The 15560-nt window shown below is 30.9% G+C and overlaps 1 protein-coding gene across 1 annotated transcript in view; it reads right to left on the bottom strand.

The window, feature by feature from the left end:
- LRRIQ1 (leucine rich repeats and IQ motif containing 1) overlaps positions 1-15560 on the bottom strand; it is a 191651-nt gene that overhangs the window by 55307 nt on the left and 120784 nt on the right. The window contains 3 exon segments of the mRNA XM_036866543.1: positions 7184-7285; positions 14678-14760; positions 15021-15116. Coding sequence (XP_036722438.1) covers positions 7184-7285; positions 14678-14760; positions 15021-15116 — 281 coding nt within the window.

Below are 15560 nucleotides of genomic sequence, written 5' to 3'. Positions count from 1 at the left end.
AATAATTCTCCAACACCCTGATAGGATTATCAGCCATCACAGAAATATAGGAAGTGTCCTAGGTAGCAAGTGAATAGGCAGCTGAAAGGTGGAGAGAAAGGTTACTTTCAGGGAGCAAGGAACAACACAGATAAATAAAGGGTGCCATAGGCTTCTCCCAGAGCCAATCTCTTTCCCCATTTTCTCTGTGAAGCTTTGGCTCAGGAATCCAGATGTCATCCTCCTTCTTCCTTGTGGCTGTACAGAGAAGCAGCAGGTAGACAGCTGGGTGGCATGAGTGTCTTGCTTTCATTTTTGAAGAGAAAGTTTTGTTGGGTATAGACTTTCATGGTGGAACTTATTTTCTTTTAGCACTTTGAAGATATCATTACATTGTGTAATAGTCAGCTTGAGCTGCCATGACAAGATACCAAGGACTGAGTGCTTAAACAACAGAAATATATTTTCTCACAGTTCTGGAGTTTGGAAGTCCGAGATGAAGGTGCTGGCAAGTTTAATTTTTCAGAGGCCTCTCTCCTTGGCTTGCAGATGGCCACCTTCTTACTGTGTCCATACATGACCTTTCCTCTGTGAATATGTATGTGTCTTTTCCTCTTCTAATAAAAATATCAGTTCTACTGGATTAGGGTCCCACTAATCTGACCTCATTTAAACTTAATTAACTCCTTAAAAGTCATATCTCCAAAAATAGTCAAATTGAGGTTTAGGGCTTCAACCTATGACTTTGGGGAGCAGCATGATATAACAATTGTCTTCTGACTTTCATAATTTCTATTAAGAAGCCAGCTTCATTATTATTGCTCCTTTGAAGATAATAAACTTTTGTCTCTGGCTCTTTAAAGAATTTTTCTCTTTGTCTTTGGTTTTTTAGTGCTTTTACTATGATGTGCTACAGTGTGGTTTTCCTTGTATATATTTCCTTTGTAGTTCATGGAATTTCCTGAATCCATAATTTGAGGTTTTACCTCACCTTAGTAAATTCTCAACTATTAACTCTTCAGACATTATTTCTACACCATTCTCTCTTACCTTTCCTTCTTGAACTGTAATTACACATGTGTTAGACATTTTTTCTGTATCTCACGTCTTCTCTTTTCTGTATTTTTCATTCTCTTTCATTTCATGCTTCAATTTGAATATTTCTTTCATAGCTATTGTCCTGTCCAGTAATTCTCTCTTCAGTTTTGATTAATCTGTGGTTAAACCCATGCACTGAGTTCTTTATTTCAGTTGTTGTGCTTTTAAGTTATAGACTTTCCATTCAGATATTTTTATAGGTTTAATATGTATACTGAAATTCTCAATTTCTTCTTCTATATCCCTAAAGTTATTATGTATGTTTCTTTTAAAGTCTTCATTATCTTAAATCTTCTTGGCTCAATTTCTGTTGTCTATTGTTTCTCATGGTGTTCAGTGATGTCTCATCTCCTTCTATGCCTTTTTTTCTATTGTGTGCCAAAAATTATATAGGAAAAAATGTAGAAATAATTTGAAGCTTGAGACGATGTTATCTATTTTGGGACATAGTTTATGTTTGTTTCTGGCAAGAGGTTAGTAGAAAGTCTATTTCCAGTTCACATAGACTGGTGACATCATCAAAAGCTTTGCTCAGCGTCTCAGCTCTTGGGATGTCCTTCTTGGCTTATAATTCTTTACTTACTTGTTAGTTCTCCAATGATGTCAATTAGCTTTTTTAAAACTACATTTTCCAGCTTTTAAAGTTGTTCTCGGAAAGAAAGTTGGTTTTAATTAAACAGTCCTCTATTTCCAGAAGTGGAAACCCTCTTGTATTTTTTAATAAAAAATAAACTAATAATATCTCACAGCCTACATATCATGGTTATTTCAAAGAACTCTAAAAGTTCTGAAATCCCTTTTCATTTTTATCCATATACATATCATATATATATGAAACATATATAGTCTATATGTCAATTATATATATTATATATTTGTATATGATATATGTAAATAATATATACACAAGACATATATGTAAATACAAATATATACTTTGGAATAGAATATATACATATTATTATGACTGAATTTGGGTGGAAATTAGAAAATACAAACTATTTACTACTGATGTGGATAAGGAAGAGTTTAATCAGCTTCTCTCTGGCCCTGGATTGCCATTCCCCAAATCTCAATTATCCATAGACAAATACTTTTTTAAAAACTGCAGTTTGTTTTATGCTTCACTAGACTGAATTCCCTAATCAGACTTTTTTTGTTTTTCTGTAGAAAGTTGAAATGATTCCAAACCTTTATACTACTAAATGGTATGATAGTGCCTAAAATGTATTTAGGGAGTTTTGATTATAAGCATGTCTCTTCTTAAAAGAATACCTTCAGGTAGCCTTTGGTTACCTGCATTAACCTTGTGGCATTTATTTTACCAGCTCTTAATACCTAATTGTGTTGGCACTATTAGCAAGTACTCTATATAACTATGGAAATACAAGACCTACTATAAAACCATATACAGAATGTGACTCTGTGCTCTAAGCTGGCATTAAAAGAAAGAAAGTGTGAGAAGAACATGCTTGTAATCATACAGTAAAAAATACCACAAAAGAACATGGTTTGATTAGAAATGCTCTGAAGTAAAAATTATAGAAATTAAAGTCTTTTAATGACTTCAATACTCAAAAATTTAATACAAGAATATTCGAACATCTATGATATATAAAAACATATGGTATGTGTGAATCTTCAGTTTTATAAGAACAGAAATAGAAGCATGTTAGTGACGACAGCACCAAACTGGGAATTATGAAAATCTGACTTTAAAGTGAAGTAAAATTGTCCCAGGGATTAGAGGAGTTAAGACTGAACCTACCTCTCTGTGAAGGTTGATGGGCCAGATCCAATTTTTTTCCTGGCTTGTCTAGCTTCCTTCCTTGGCCAAAACCAGAAGTCCAAGTTTGGCATTGGGCTTTAGGAGTAGGAAATTTAAGTTTCAGCAGATTAGGGCAGGGAAGTCATTTAGTTTATGTATAAATAAAAAGAGGAATAAATAAAACAAAAATATAGTGTTTACTTTTGGGCTGGGTGGAGAGGTTCTCATCTATCTGAAAATTAAGATTGTTGATTGAAAATATGGTAACTCCTAGAGTTTAAAAGATTTGGTACTTAATAATGTTAGGTAATCATAATAAAATTAGAATAGATAGCATCTAAATACAGGTCACAAAACAGATATTTATCACCATGTTGGCACTAAACTGTTTCTTAATTTATATTAATGCAAGCTATAAGAAAGGAATAAAAAACAAAAATATTAGTTTCCCAGAGTTTTGCCTAATATAATAGTTAGTCTTTTTATTTTTTCTTAAATATTTTGATTACAAGTTTGTATACATTTCAGGGTTACCCAAGAACCTTTGTTCTTCAGTGTCTGCATTTTGTTTTACTTTTGTTAGCTTTGTTTTGATAAAGAAATTATCCCCATTTCCCTTCAGCCACTTACTCTCTGTATGACCTTGGGCAAGTCACTTATCAAACTCTCAAAACCAGTTTTCTCTGTAAAATATTGACAGTTACAATACATTCTTAAGAGTTTCTGAGAAGACTGAACCAGAGAGTTTAAATAAAACTCTTAGCACAGTACCTAGCAAGAAATACAGTAAATACTACCAATTGCAAACAAGACAAACAACAACAACAACAACAACAAAACACCACACCTATACTTTAAAAATGACTGTTGTCAAAGATTACAAGTTTTGAGCACTTACTATGTATTTATACTGTGTGCTTCAAGTATTTCACAAGTAGGATCTCATGTAATCCCCAACAAGTAGGTACTATTAGTATCCAATTGTACAGGTGAAAAAATAATGCTAAACAGGGAAGTTAAATAATGTCCCCAAGGCCACACAGCCAATAAAAGGTGGAATCAAGATTCAAACTGTGTTTGACCAACTCTAGAATCTACACTTAACATCCATTAAGCTATGCTTCTTTTTATAGCAGTGATAGCCAGAGAAGAGTGACGTAAGGGCTCCAAATTGAACATTTGAAACCAAAAAAATAAACTTGGTGGAAAATATTTAAGGTAATAATTTAAAAATGTTTTACATTCTAAGGTGAGATCAGATATTGAAACTTAAGTAGAAATCATTGGTGATACAGAATAAACCAAGACAAGTACCGGACATTAAACAAATATAAATAAATAAGCAAATAAATCAAGTAAACCAGTGTTGAATCTGTAAAGTGCTCAGGCTCTTAAATTGCATATCATAGGAAAAACTAACTGATATCTGACACATGGCACATGTATGAGGTTACCCTGAGAACAGGTGTGGTCAAAGATTCTTCAGCCTTAGGTCTGAGTGAAGGGTCTAAATGGTCTTAAGGGTTAAGGGCAGCTAGACAAAAATTGCCAGCAAGTCATGAATATAGCAAAATATAAAGATATTTTGTAAAACATGGTCTGTTAAAAGGGTATAACTTACCTTACGTCATTTAATATAATTTGACATTTCATATTAAATATTCCCCATATTTAAGCATATTTTGATATTTCATATTAAATATTCCTCATATTTAAGCATATTTTAAATCCCAGACCAATAGAGTATATCTACCATCCTCTCTGTCCTGCTAGTGACATCCAGATAAAGACAAAAAAAAAAAAAAAAAATCAAAGCATTTTAGTACAATTTATAAGAGGAATCATGAAAATCCCACATAGGCAACATTGCAATGTGAAGTATTTTTAAATTTAGTTTTTTTAAAAATCAAAGTTATTATAAAATATATGTGCATTATAGAAAAAATATTCAAATAATACTATCATCTAATTCCAACAAAACCAAGAAAATTATTACAGTGCCGGCATACAAATATATTGAGATACTGTTCCACATAGAGTCATTCAATCTAAACCTACAGTAAAATTTAATTCTGATCTCCCTCACTTTTGGGGGTAATATACCCAATTGTTAATTTTATTTGAATTTTTTAAGGGAAAGCAAAGTTTTTCCAATGTTTTAAAATTAGATTGTGGTGATTTTAATTAGATTAAAATTATATTAGATTTAGGTTGTATAACTATAAATATATTGAAATTTATCAAATCATACTCAGGACAGGTACATTGTATACTATATAGATTGTATCTCAAAACACCTGGTTTAAAAATGCGCCCTCCACTGGGAAGCTGTGGTTAGTCAGGTTGCTAACTTGGAAGCTGACTGGCCTCTGTGGCCAGTCAGAAAATAAAGAGTATGAGTCTAGGAGGTGGATGAGGCCAGAGCAGCAGTTAAACATAACATGGGGTTCAACGTGGCCAGCAATAATCAAATAATCTTTGCCTTACTCTTTTCCCCTTAAAAGAGGGGGCAGAAATAAACATATTAATTAGGGAAAATAATGTTCTTCTACACACAATCATTTTTGCCAAGCCCATTCCTTCAAAAAAAAAATGCCTTAAAATAACTATTAGTCACTAGAATATATGGTACATACATAAAGACCATTCAGTGAAATTAATGACATGCCAAATGTACTTGAGGTTTAAAAAGAAAAAAGTAAACTAAACACATTTCATATGGAGGAAAGAAAACAAAAATGCACATTGTATCATAAAGCGTATACAGAAGTGTTCCACTTTATTTCTATCACTATTTGAACTTCTTCTGGCATATTTTATTTTAGTATACAAATCAATAGTTATACTGTATACATATATATTATTCTTGATGGTAACATATCTTCACCTTTCATAGGATAAAAGAAAATGTAACAGAACAGGTTGGGATAGATTTCTTCCTCCTGGTTCTAAAGTACATGCTAATTTAAAGGGCAAAAATGCCCCAATTATCTTTCTTCCTAGGCATATCCTTTCTAAAGTAACAGTGCTATACTACTTAAGAGGTAATATCTGTGGAGTTGTTATTGATTTTAGCAGAATTTCTACTCTTCCTTTCAAAAACAGTGAAATGGTGAAGTTAAGACTGTTAAAAGAAATGAGCCCTGATTAAAACTGAAGCCTTATTTTACACTGAAAGTATTTTTTAATTCTATTAAAATACTAATCCATAAACATTTTTTGCAATAATTTTGATTTTTTACACCTTCATTGGTCATCACATTTTTAATGTTTTACTATGGAGAATTTTAAATATTAAAAAAAATTGGATGGTAAAACAAACCTCCTTATACCGTCATCTATTGATCTAACAATTTCAATAATTTGCCAGACTTGCTTTACCTATCTTTCTAGGCATATTTTTATTACTATATACTTAAAGAAAATTCTAGACCCAATGTCTTCCACCCCTACATACTTAGTAGGTATCTCTGAATAAATATAAAATTGGTAACTATCAAATTTTTCTTTAATTGAGACCTTACTGAATAGAAATTTAAATTAAAATGTATCTATTTTCAGTCATGCTATAATGATGCATAACTTTTAAGATTTATTTAAAATGTACAGAAGACAAAGTATTAAAATTTCTGAATAGTTCACTTCCATTCGAAATATTTGACTCCATTTTTTCCTATTAGAAATTACAATCCAAAACTGTAGGCAAAATTATGACCATTTTAATATTAAAGATAAAGCAATAGCAAACTAGCTTTAAGTCATATTTGCTGCTCTATTACATTTAAATATTTCTGATTAATAATATAAGTCCATAATTGTTCTGAATGCTGAAATAAGGAATACAATCTGCCACTTAGATATGCAGCTCCTTTACCCAAGAAGTGAGTTGGACAAGCTTCAAATGTAGTAAAATATTTAAAATTCCAGAGTTTAATTCATAATGTTTAATGCAATTTGTATATATTGGCAGTAAATATATTAGAATGTCATTTCAACATGTACTCACTTCCATTGATATAGGGTGACATTATCTGTCAGTGTCAAATTTAAATATAATTAGCAACACTGATGATACAGCATTATAAGACTTTCACATAAAAATACAAAGAATTTAAATTTGTATAAGCATGTATACAAATACTAAACTACTATGCTAATGAATCAAGACACCAAATTAGTATTTTAGCTCCAAGAGCCATATTTTGACTTTTACTTAATTATATTTTATACATAATTTTTTATATATGTACTTTAGGGGTAGTGAGGACTTTTAAAATTTGCTTTAAATACAATTTTCCATCTTTTTTACTTTTCTATATATCTGTGATTAAATCATACCTTCAAAGTAGCCATCTCTTTGTGGCTGTGCTTTCTTTGGTGACTTTGTATCAGATACTTTATTTTCATTGTTTTTGAATAATGCTAGGCGCACAGTGGGATCTAGACAAAATGAGAAAAATAAGACAAAAGCTCAGCTCTAGTTTTTTCCTTCTCTGAAATCGCTATACATTTTTTTATAATAATATTAAAAATAATAGCCATTCTACAAAGTTCTGTGAAATTGATTATGATGTTATTTTTAAAAGCTTTATAATATGAAAAAGTAAGCAACATTTATATATTCTTGGTTATCTGATTAAGCATATAGCCAATACTTTATAGACAGGGCAGAAATACTAATAATTAGAAAAAATTTACATTTACATTTTCCAGTTATGGCATCATCTTTTTACTTACAGAGTTGTTTTACTGTTTATTATTTTAGCTCCTTTGTTAAATTCCTGACATTTCTGCTGGAATAAGGTAAACTCTTCATAAATACATGTAGATAAAATCTATTGTTACAGGAAAAACCATATACCCTACATTTTTAATTCTCTAAACTCTAAGGAGCTAAGATATAGGAGATGGAAACAAGACAAATAATGAGATAAGAAACAGATAAAATATAATTTTCAATAGTTTTAAAGATAAATGAATGATTTTTTGTTTGCCTTGATGTATGATATTTTACATAATGAAGATGTATAAATTCTAAGTATTTTTTATAGACAAGAGAATTCTGAATTTATTAATTTTACAAAATAAATAGAATAATTGTAAATGTAGGGCGCTATAATTTTTTATTGATAATAAATGGTTCTATGGAATGTGAAATTAGGGATTTAGTGTGGTTGAATTAAGACAAAAGGTTTTTGCTTGTTGAAGAACTGTAAGAAAAGAAAATAGTGAAATAAGTAACAGGGAGTAGAATAAGGAGTGGAAAGTTCTGCATTTAAAGTAGGTTTATATACCTACTGACATTGTACAACATTGTATGTCAATGATACCTCAATAAAAAAATAAATGAAGTAGGTTAACATAAAACCACAATTCAGGGCAGCATACATTTTATTAATATCTTACATCATTTTACAAAAAGAGACCTTAAGAATCTTCGATTACTATCTAGTGCAATAGAAGTGAATATGCTAAATGAAAAAATAAGATTCAAAATATCATAAAACCCAAATTACATATTTTAATTAAATGCTAAAGTAGCACGTTTTTTAGAACGTGAATTGCAGAAGAGTATCTGCAGAGTTATTTCTCAAGCATGTGCATATTGAAGATTTCCATTAGTCTTCCAGTAATAATTTACCCTTGCTAAGCATGATTTACGTGTTTCAGAGAGATTATATATTTCAGATTAGGAAAGATATTGGTCAATATTTGGATACATCTCATAATTATAAGTGACCTAAGGTATTATAAGAGTTGGGTGCTTCTATATGAATTCAATATGAACTATCAATAAGAATAATAAAAAAACTGTCTATATATTTAATTGAATAAGTATTATATATCACTTAAGTCATTTACAAAAAAAAAAGAATGACCTGTTAAAAAGAGCATTAGTCAGTCAGGGAAGGCAGATTATCATGGGTTTACATACTCTACGATACCTTATTATAACCTGCTGATCTTTCTACACATTCTCCTGACTTTCTTGCCTTTTTAATTGAGCTATGTATTTCCTGAGCAAAAATATTACAATTCGACAGATCTGGCTTAGATCCAAACTCCAACTTTTACTAGTTGTATGATTCTGGACAAATTGGTCTCACCCTCTGCCTCCGTTTTTGTCCAATAATGCTGACTTTGAAATATTACTCTGAGAATTAATGAGATAATGTGTGTAAAGCAGCAAGACATAAGTGTAGGTGCTCAATAAAGGGCAGCTAGTAAGCATATAATTAAAACATAAACAACAATAATATTTCCAACTTACTATATCCTTGGAAAAGATCTTAAATCATTGCTATTTGAATAAGGTGGGACATATAGGAAATAGATAGATGGATCCATAACTGACTTGATTTTATTCAGTATAGCACATGAAATAAAAGCAATGGATCTTGTATAAGTTCTTTGGCACTGCTTTGGGCAAATAACAATCTCTCTATGACTTGATTTCTTAATATGTAAAACATGGATAATGACAGCACTTTCCTCACACTATTATCATGATTAAATAATTTAACACATATAAAATATTTAGAAGAGTTGTCTAGCTCAATTTACTCAATAAAATCATTTTATTCATCAAGAGCACATAAAGAGTGCTACATTTTCAATCTTTGTATTTCAAAACATTCTGATTGCATCACCTTAAACTGATTAAAAACATATTAATTCAAATTGCTAAGGAATAATAATAAGGAATAATGATAAGAAGCAAAAAATATAGTAATTCTAGATGGGAAAAAAAATCACTTGATTCTGATAGTACCCAAAAAGACCACCATAAATGATACTACTGTTACCCTCAAAAAATACACAATCAAGTAAGAAAGCCAGGATACAAGGATATTGTAAAGAGCATTACAAAGTCATTTAAATCTACTCCTCAGCAATCATCAATGGCAGGTCAATGTTGTTGTTTTTTAAATTTTTTATCTCCCAGTATGACTTGCTCAGTATCTGGAAAATAGGTTTTAAATACATCTTTATCGTATAGTTAAAGAAACCCATAAGTAAGCTGACTTTCCATTATGTATGTGGCTCTGTACTCAACACTTTCTATCCATTACCTCATTTAAGTAACAATTTTATTTAGGCATTATAATATCCTTAAAATTATTCCATCCCCTGTGCAATCTCTTCACAGTTTCTATAACCCTAATCTTAGCTCACTGGTTTATCTTATTCTCATTAACGACATACGTGAAAATCTGGTTATTATCCATTTTCTGCATGTGCCACGTAGAGCAGTGTTGTCAAATAAGTTTTATGCTAAGATTGAATGACTAGCTATAGTTCATTTTTATAAGGAGTATTATTTACTAATTTAAATTTGCCTTCTCAAATATAAACATATATTTAAATGACTATAAAATACACACAGTTCATACGCATACACAGAGTCAAATGTCTTTAGTGACTTTTAGCTAACCTACTGCTGATTTGGTTAACAGTTATTTATTGAACATCTACCATGGTATTAGGTTCAGGGAATTTGGTGGGGAACAAGTGGAGACTGGGTCCTCCAGGATCTTAGTATTCAAATAAGTTTTCTTATTGTTTTGTTCAGAGCACAACAAAGTAACATTTGATCAAAATTCTTTTAAGTTCCTTTTGGGAATCACTAAGGTAAACAAAATAAATCAGCAATAAACTTCATTTTGTCACAGTTTTGTCTAAGCTGTTCCCTTTTGATCCTTCCTTAACATTTCTTAATTACCTTATCATTTTGCAACCCAATCTCTTTGCTATAGCCCATGAACTGTTTAATTCACATTAAGAAGTTAGCTTTAATTATTTTCTACCTGGCTTAATTCTTGGCTATAACTAAGTGTTGCTAACACAGTCTCAAGCTTTTTTCTTCATTGAAATAAATTCAGCAAATATTTATTGAATGCTTAACATGTACTTGAAACAGTGCTAGGTGTTACTACCAGCTGCAGGATGATTCTAATCCCTAGTGGTGGCTCTACGTTTATAACAAAATTAACCTTGTCTGCTTCATCCTGATCTTTCTTTCTTCTAACTATGAAATTTGAAATTTGATATGCATAAATATTATAAATGTTGGAAAGCCACGTTATGTCTTCATCCTTATATTCTTAGCCCTTAAACTTCTTACCATTTGCTCTCCACCAAAATCCCTATACTCAAAACCTGTCCTCTCTCAGGAGTGCTCCACATCAAAAGCACTCACTCACTCTCTTTCTCCATCTGGCTCATCTCAGTCTTGCTACCAATTATGCTCACTAACTTTAGGATATTGACCCTCGGGTTTTCAACAACCCAGCAACTCTCACCTTACACATGATGTTCTTCACTGCAGTACTAAACTCTAAACTTCCCTGCTAAATTCCAACCCAGATCACCAGATTCTGAAATTACTTCCATGCATGATGCAACAGTAAAAACAAAAAGACAAACAAAAACCCACAAACACAAGACCAGTCATTACAGGCTCACACTTATGTCCATCATGAGGGAAACAGCAATGACTTACTAGGAATAACAACAATTAGAAGCCAAAACCAAACTAAGTAAATCATGGTAACTCCTCACAATTTTAGATTCCATCCTGTGGCTTCTAATTAATTCCTCCTCCCCCTCCCTCTCGCCCTCCTCTCTCTTCTGTTTAAAGCAGATGACCTCATTTATCCTAATGGAAGTCATCAATACTGAGTGTCCTCTGATGGCTGCCCACACTGCTTGCTTTCTCAGCCCCTTGCTTCTTCATTAATCAGCAACCTCAGTGGTATTCTTCCTCTATCTGCAACTTTCTTCAAATAACTAACCCCCTACTTTCTGCCCTATTTTCACTCTCATCTTAAATCAAATATTGTTGACTCATATCCCTTGGCTAAATAACTATAGGTACAAGACACAAACAGGAAATATTATTAAGAGCTCGCTACTGAGCAAGTTGCTCTAAGGTTTTTCATGGCATGAAATTTGAATTAAAGCTTCCACACTTCGTGCATTTATGACCCACCTCCACGAGGATTAGTGCTTTGTTAGATTTTAGGGATTCCATTTAATTTTCTATTCTCTGACTGCCCCACTTGACACCCTCCCTACCCACACAGAGCTGGTTAGTCTCCAACAGTTTTACGAAAAATGTTGCCCTCTGGTGGCTTGAAATTTTCAACTTGGCAAGTTGTGCATGTAAGATATATACATATATATGCATATTTGAAAATTACTTGTAAATTTTTAAAGTATTTAACAGAATTTAAGTATCTAAAAATCATTTAAATTTATTAGTGAGTAATAAAAGTTTAAAATTATGGCCATTATTTTAGGCAGATTCAAATAAGTTAACAGCATAGCACAAACTGATTGCATTAATACTAGAAAATTCTTTATTCTGTAAGAAGACAGACGGAGTTACTGAGTCTTAAATGATTTGCTCACATATACAAAATGACATAAATTCTACATCATCAACCTACTAAAGATGAAAGTATCATAATTGTAGAGGATCCCACTGATTTTCTTTTTCATCTTTAATCTTACCTTGACTATTTCTATTCTGTGTATATGTTGTGAGGGGGGAGCAGAGAAAAAGAGTGAGGAGGATTTAAAGGTCATCATTAAGTTTTACACTTCAGAATTCAAATTTTTAAAAACTTGCTTTTATTTCATCAATCTAATACTATTTTGATAAAACAGAAGCAAAACAAAAGCTTAATGTAAAGACACAAAACCTCACACAGTAATAAGAATGCAATTTGGTTTACAATCATGTAGTTAGAGTAAATATCCCCATAAAAATGGTACAGTTGCCATTTTGGATTTTTACCTAACAGGTCATGCTTAATGACCACTGTCAAAATGTTAAATTTAAGATGTGGGTGTTAACTTGGATGTCCTTTTTCATTTGTTACCCTACCATGCCCCCTTGTGACAGATAAAAAGAGGTTTAATTTTTGCTTCCTAATAATTATGTCTAATTTTTGGCCATTAAAGCAATGATTTTTATGTATGAGCATATATTCCTTATTAAAATTTTTCTAAAAAATATTATTTACTATGCTGATCAATTAAAAATGTACTCAACCTAAAAAAAACCCCTCAGTTACAAGAATTAGCAAGAAACATCTATATATTTCCAGAGACAGATTCCAACAAGATAAAATTTTCCTTACCTTCACTATCACAGACATTGCAAACACTGTAAGTATCTAAGAAACTAGATCTTGAACTAAATAAATAATAATTATTTGTTGAACGTTGGCTGAATCAGTTCTTAAGCCACTTCTGGTATTTGAACTTGCTCCAGGAGTTTCAGTAACTTTTATTTTTCTCAAAACATTGATTTAAACATTGTTTTTGATACTGTTGAAAATGAGTAGAAAAATATATCAAAGCAATATAACATTATCAAACTACCTCGATTTACTGAATTCCACTTCCCTGGAACTGAGAGTCTCATCATCATTAAGGGTTTGGGGTTGTATTTCCCTGGGAAACCACCACAGAGCCCTGATGAACTTAGTAGGAGTTTACAAGAGTACAGGAGGCATAAAGCAAGTTGACAAACAGAGCACATATTTACATTTTCTCTAAAAATGCTTAAAATTTCAATATTTTAACATTGACAAACGTTTAGTACACAACAAAAAACATTATAGCTATCTCAAAAAGATAAAAGGGAAAATTAAGATATCATTAATATAATGCCAAAAAAGGAAAGTTGAACATTTAGGAATATAAAACTGAGTCATCAGTAATTTATCAATGGCTAGTAAGTGCTGTGCCAACAAATAACAGTTATTACTTAGAAACCAACAGTATCTTGGTTATTTTTATATCTGCTTTTAAAAATTAAATATACATATTTCTTAGAATTCTATAATTGAACTGATTAAAAAAATTAATAAAGATAAAAATTAATCTGAGTGCTTTTTTGTATGCTGATATAAGCTAGAACTATAGGATAAATATAGATTCCTTGCTCTTCTCAGGAGTAATGTTACTTTTATGGAAACATTTCACTGACATTAAGATCTTTATAAAAGAAACTGATGAGTGAGAGAAACTCAAAACAGATTAAAAAAAAAGTCATGTTGCTTATATTGAGCCTATGAGTCCATGAGTAAATATAAAGTTTTAAGTAAATGCAAAGTTATATGAAATATACAAATAATTTTAAATTGTTTTAATTATGGTTATAAATTCATAACAACCAATTTCTTGCTCTGACATCTATAAACCACTCCACATATTAAGTAATTTTAATAAAATGATTAGAGGTGTCCAAAGAAAGACAAATGATTTGAATAGCCTGGCAAATGGAATAGAAGAAAAGATGCCTTTGAACATTTCACAAGTTCAGCATAATCACAAAAGATATACACTGTGCTCCTTTTCCAAAGTGTCAAGTTGTGAAGTCTTCATAGCTGATATTCATGGAACTGATGAATTTATAGAAATAGTTTACTGAATAATCAAGCAATTTAAAAACACACAAAGGAATAATCACACGAAGCAGACGCTCTTTAGAATCAACATTTGCTGAGATGAACCAGCTTCGAAACCAATTACAGCATAATTCTCAGTGCACAATAGATAGAAAAATCAATAGCCAAGTAGCTAAGAAACAGGGGAAAAGTGAAAATAGCATTTAAGAGTATAATAAATCATTAAATGTAATATCATAATTTTCTCTAAGTTTTCTTGTTCTTTTTTTATGGAATTATTACCTTGGACATTCTCATATCTGTGCATTTCATTTATATTCTCATTAAATACAATTTGCTAAAAAATAGTTTAAAAGATTTTATCTTCAATGTCAGATACATAGTTATGCAAAGATCATTGATTACCCACCTAATTTTTTCCTTAATTTCTTTGATTTCATTTTCTGTGCTCTCTTCAGCATTTGCTGAGCAGTAGAAATATCCTTAAAGCCCCTATTAAAAGATTAAATTTAATAAAGGTAAAAAATCCCCAGACTATATTTATATATGCACTTACATATAAACACACATATCTGAATTATATCATACCAAAACAAATTTGAATTCCCATTTAAGAATCTGTAATTTAACAGAGGTATGGTTTCTTAAAAACTAATAAAGGTATTCTTGAAATCTTGAAAAATATCTGCTTTGGATATTTAAACATTTCTCAATTTCTTAATAGTTTAGTGTAAAACAGACCGACCACATACCATTCTTCTGAAATTTTTTCTTCTTTTTCAGATTTTAGCAAACTCTTTCTGCTGGTCTTTGATTCAGGTGTCCTGGATAAAGTTCTATTTTCTGATCTAGCAATAGGAAAAAACCACACTTAACTGAATCAACACAAGTGTATCAGCACTTTTTAAAACTACAAGCTGTTTATGTTGTCTCAAACTCGGAAATAAAATACATTTAAGTTACAGAAAAACTTTATCTTGAAAAGTAATAAAAGTCTGCCATTAATTTAAAATGTTTACATTTCAATTACTTGAAGCATATTTCAATCCTTTCGTTGAAAGAAACACAGGATTGGAATTTTTATTCTAACCCTTATCTCTACCTATATAGCAGTATTTAAAAGTTCATTTGTTTACAACAGTTAACATTATTTCACTGACACTTAAGTTTTGTATTTGCTTTAATAAACTTACATCACACATTTTACTTACACTGAAAACTCCATAAAATCATTATATTTTTAACAAATTCATACCTCTTTTCATCATCTTACTACTTTTGTAAACAGTATA

This window comes from Balaenoptera musculus, chromosome 10, assembly GCF_009873245.2.
Source record: "Balaenoptera musculus isolate JJ_BM4_2016_0621 chromosome 10, mBalMus1.pri.v3, whole genome shotgun sequence".
Lineage (NCBI taxonomy): Eukaryota > Metazoa > Chordata > Mammalia > Artiodactyla > Balaenopteridae > Balaenoptera > Balaenoptera musculus.
This window is presented reverse-complemented; position numbering and strand designations above follow the sequence as displayed.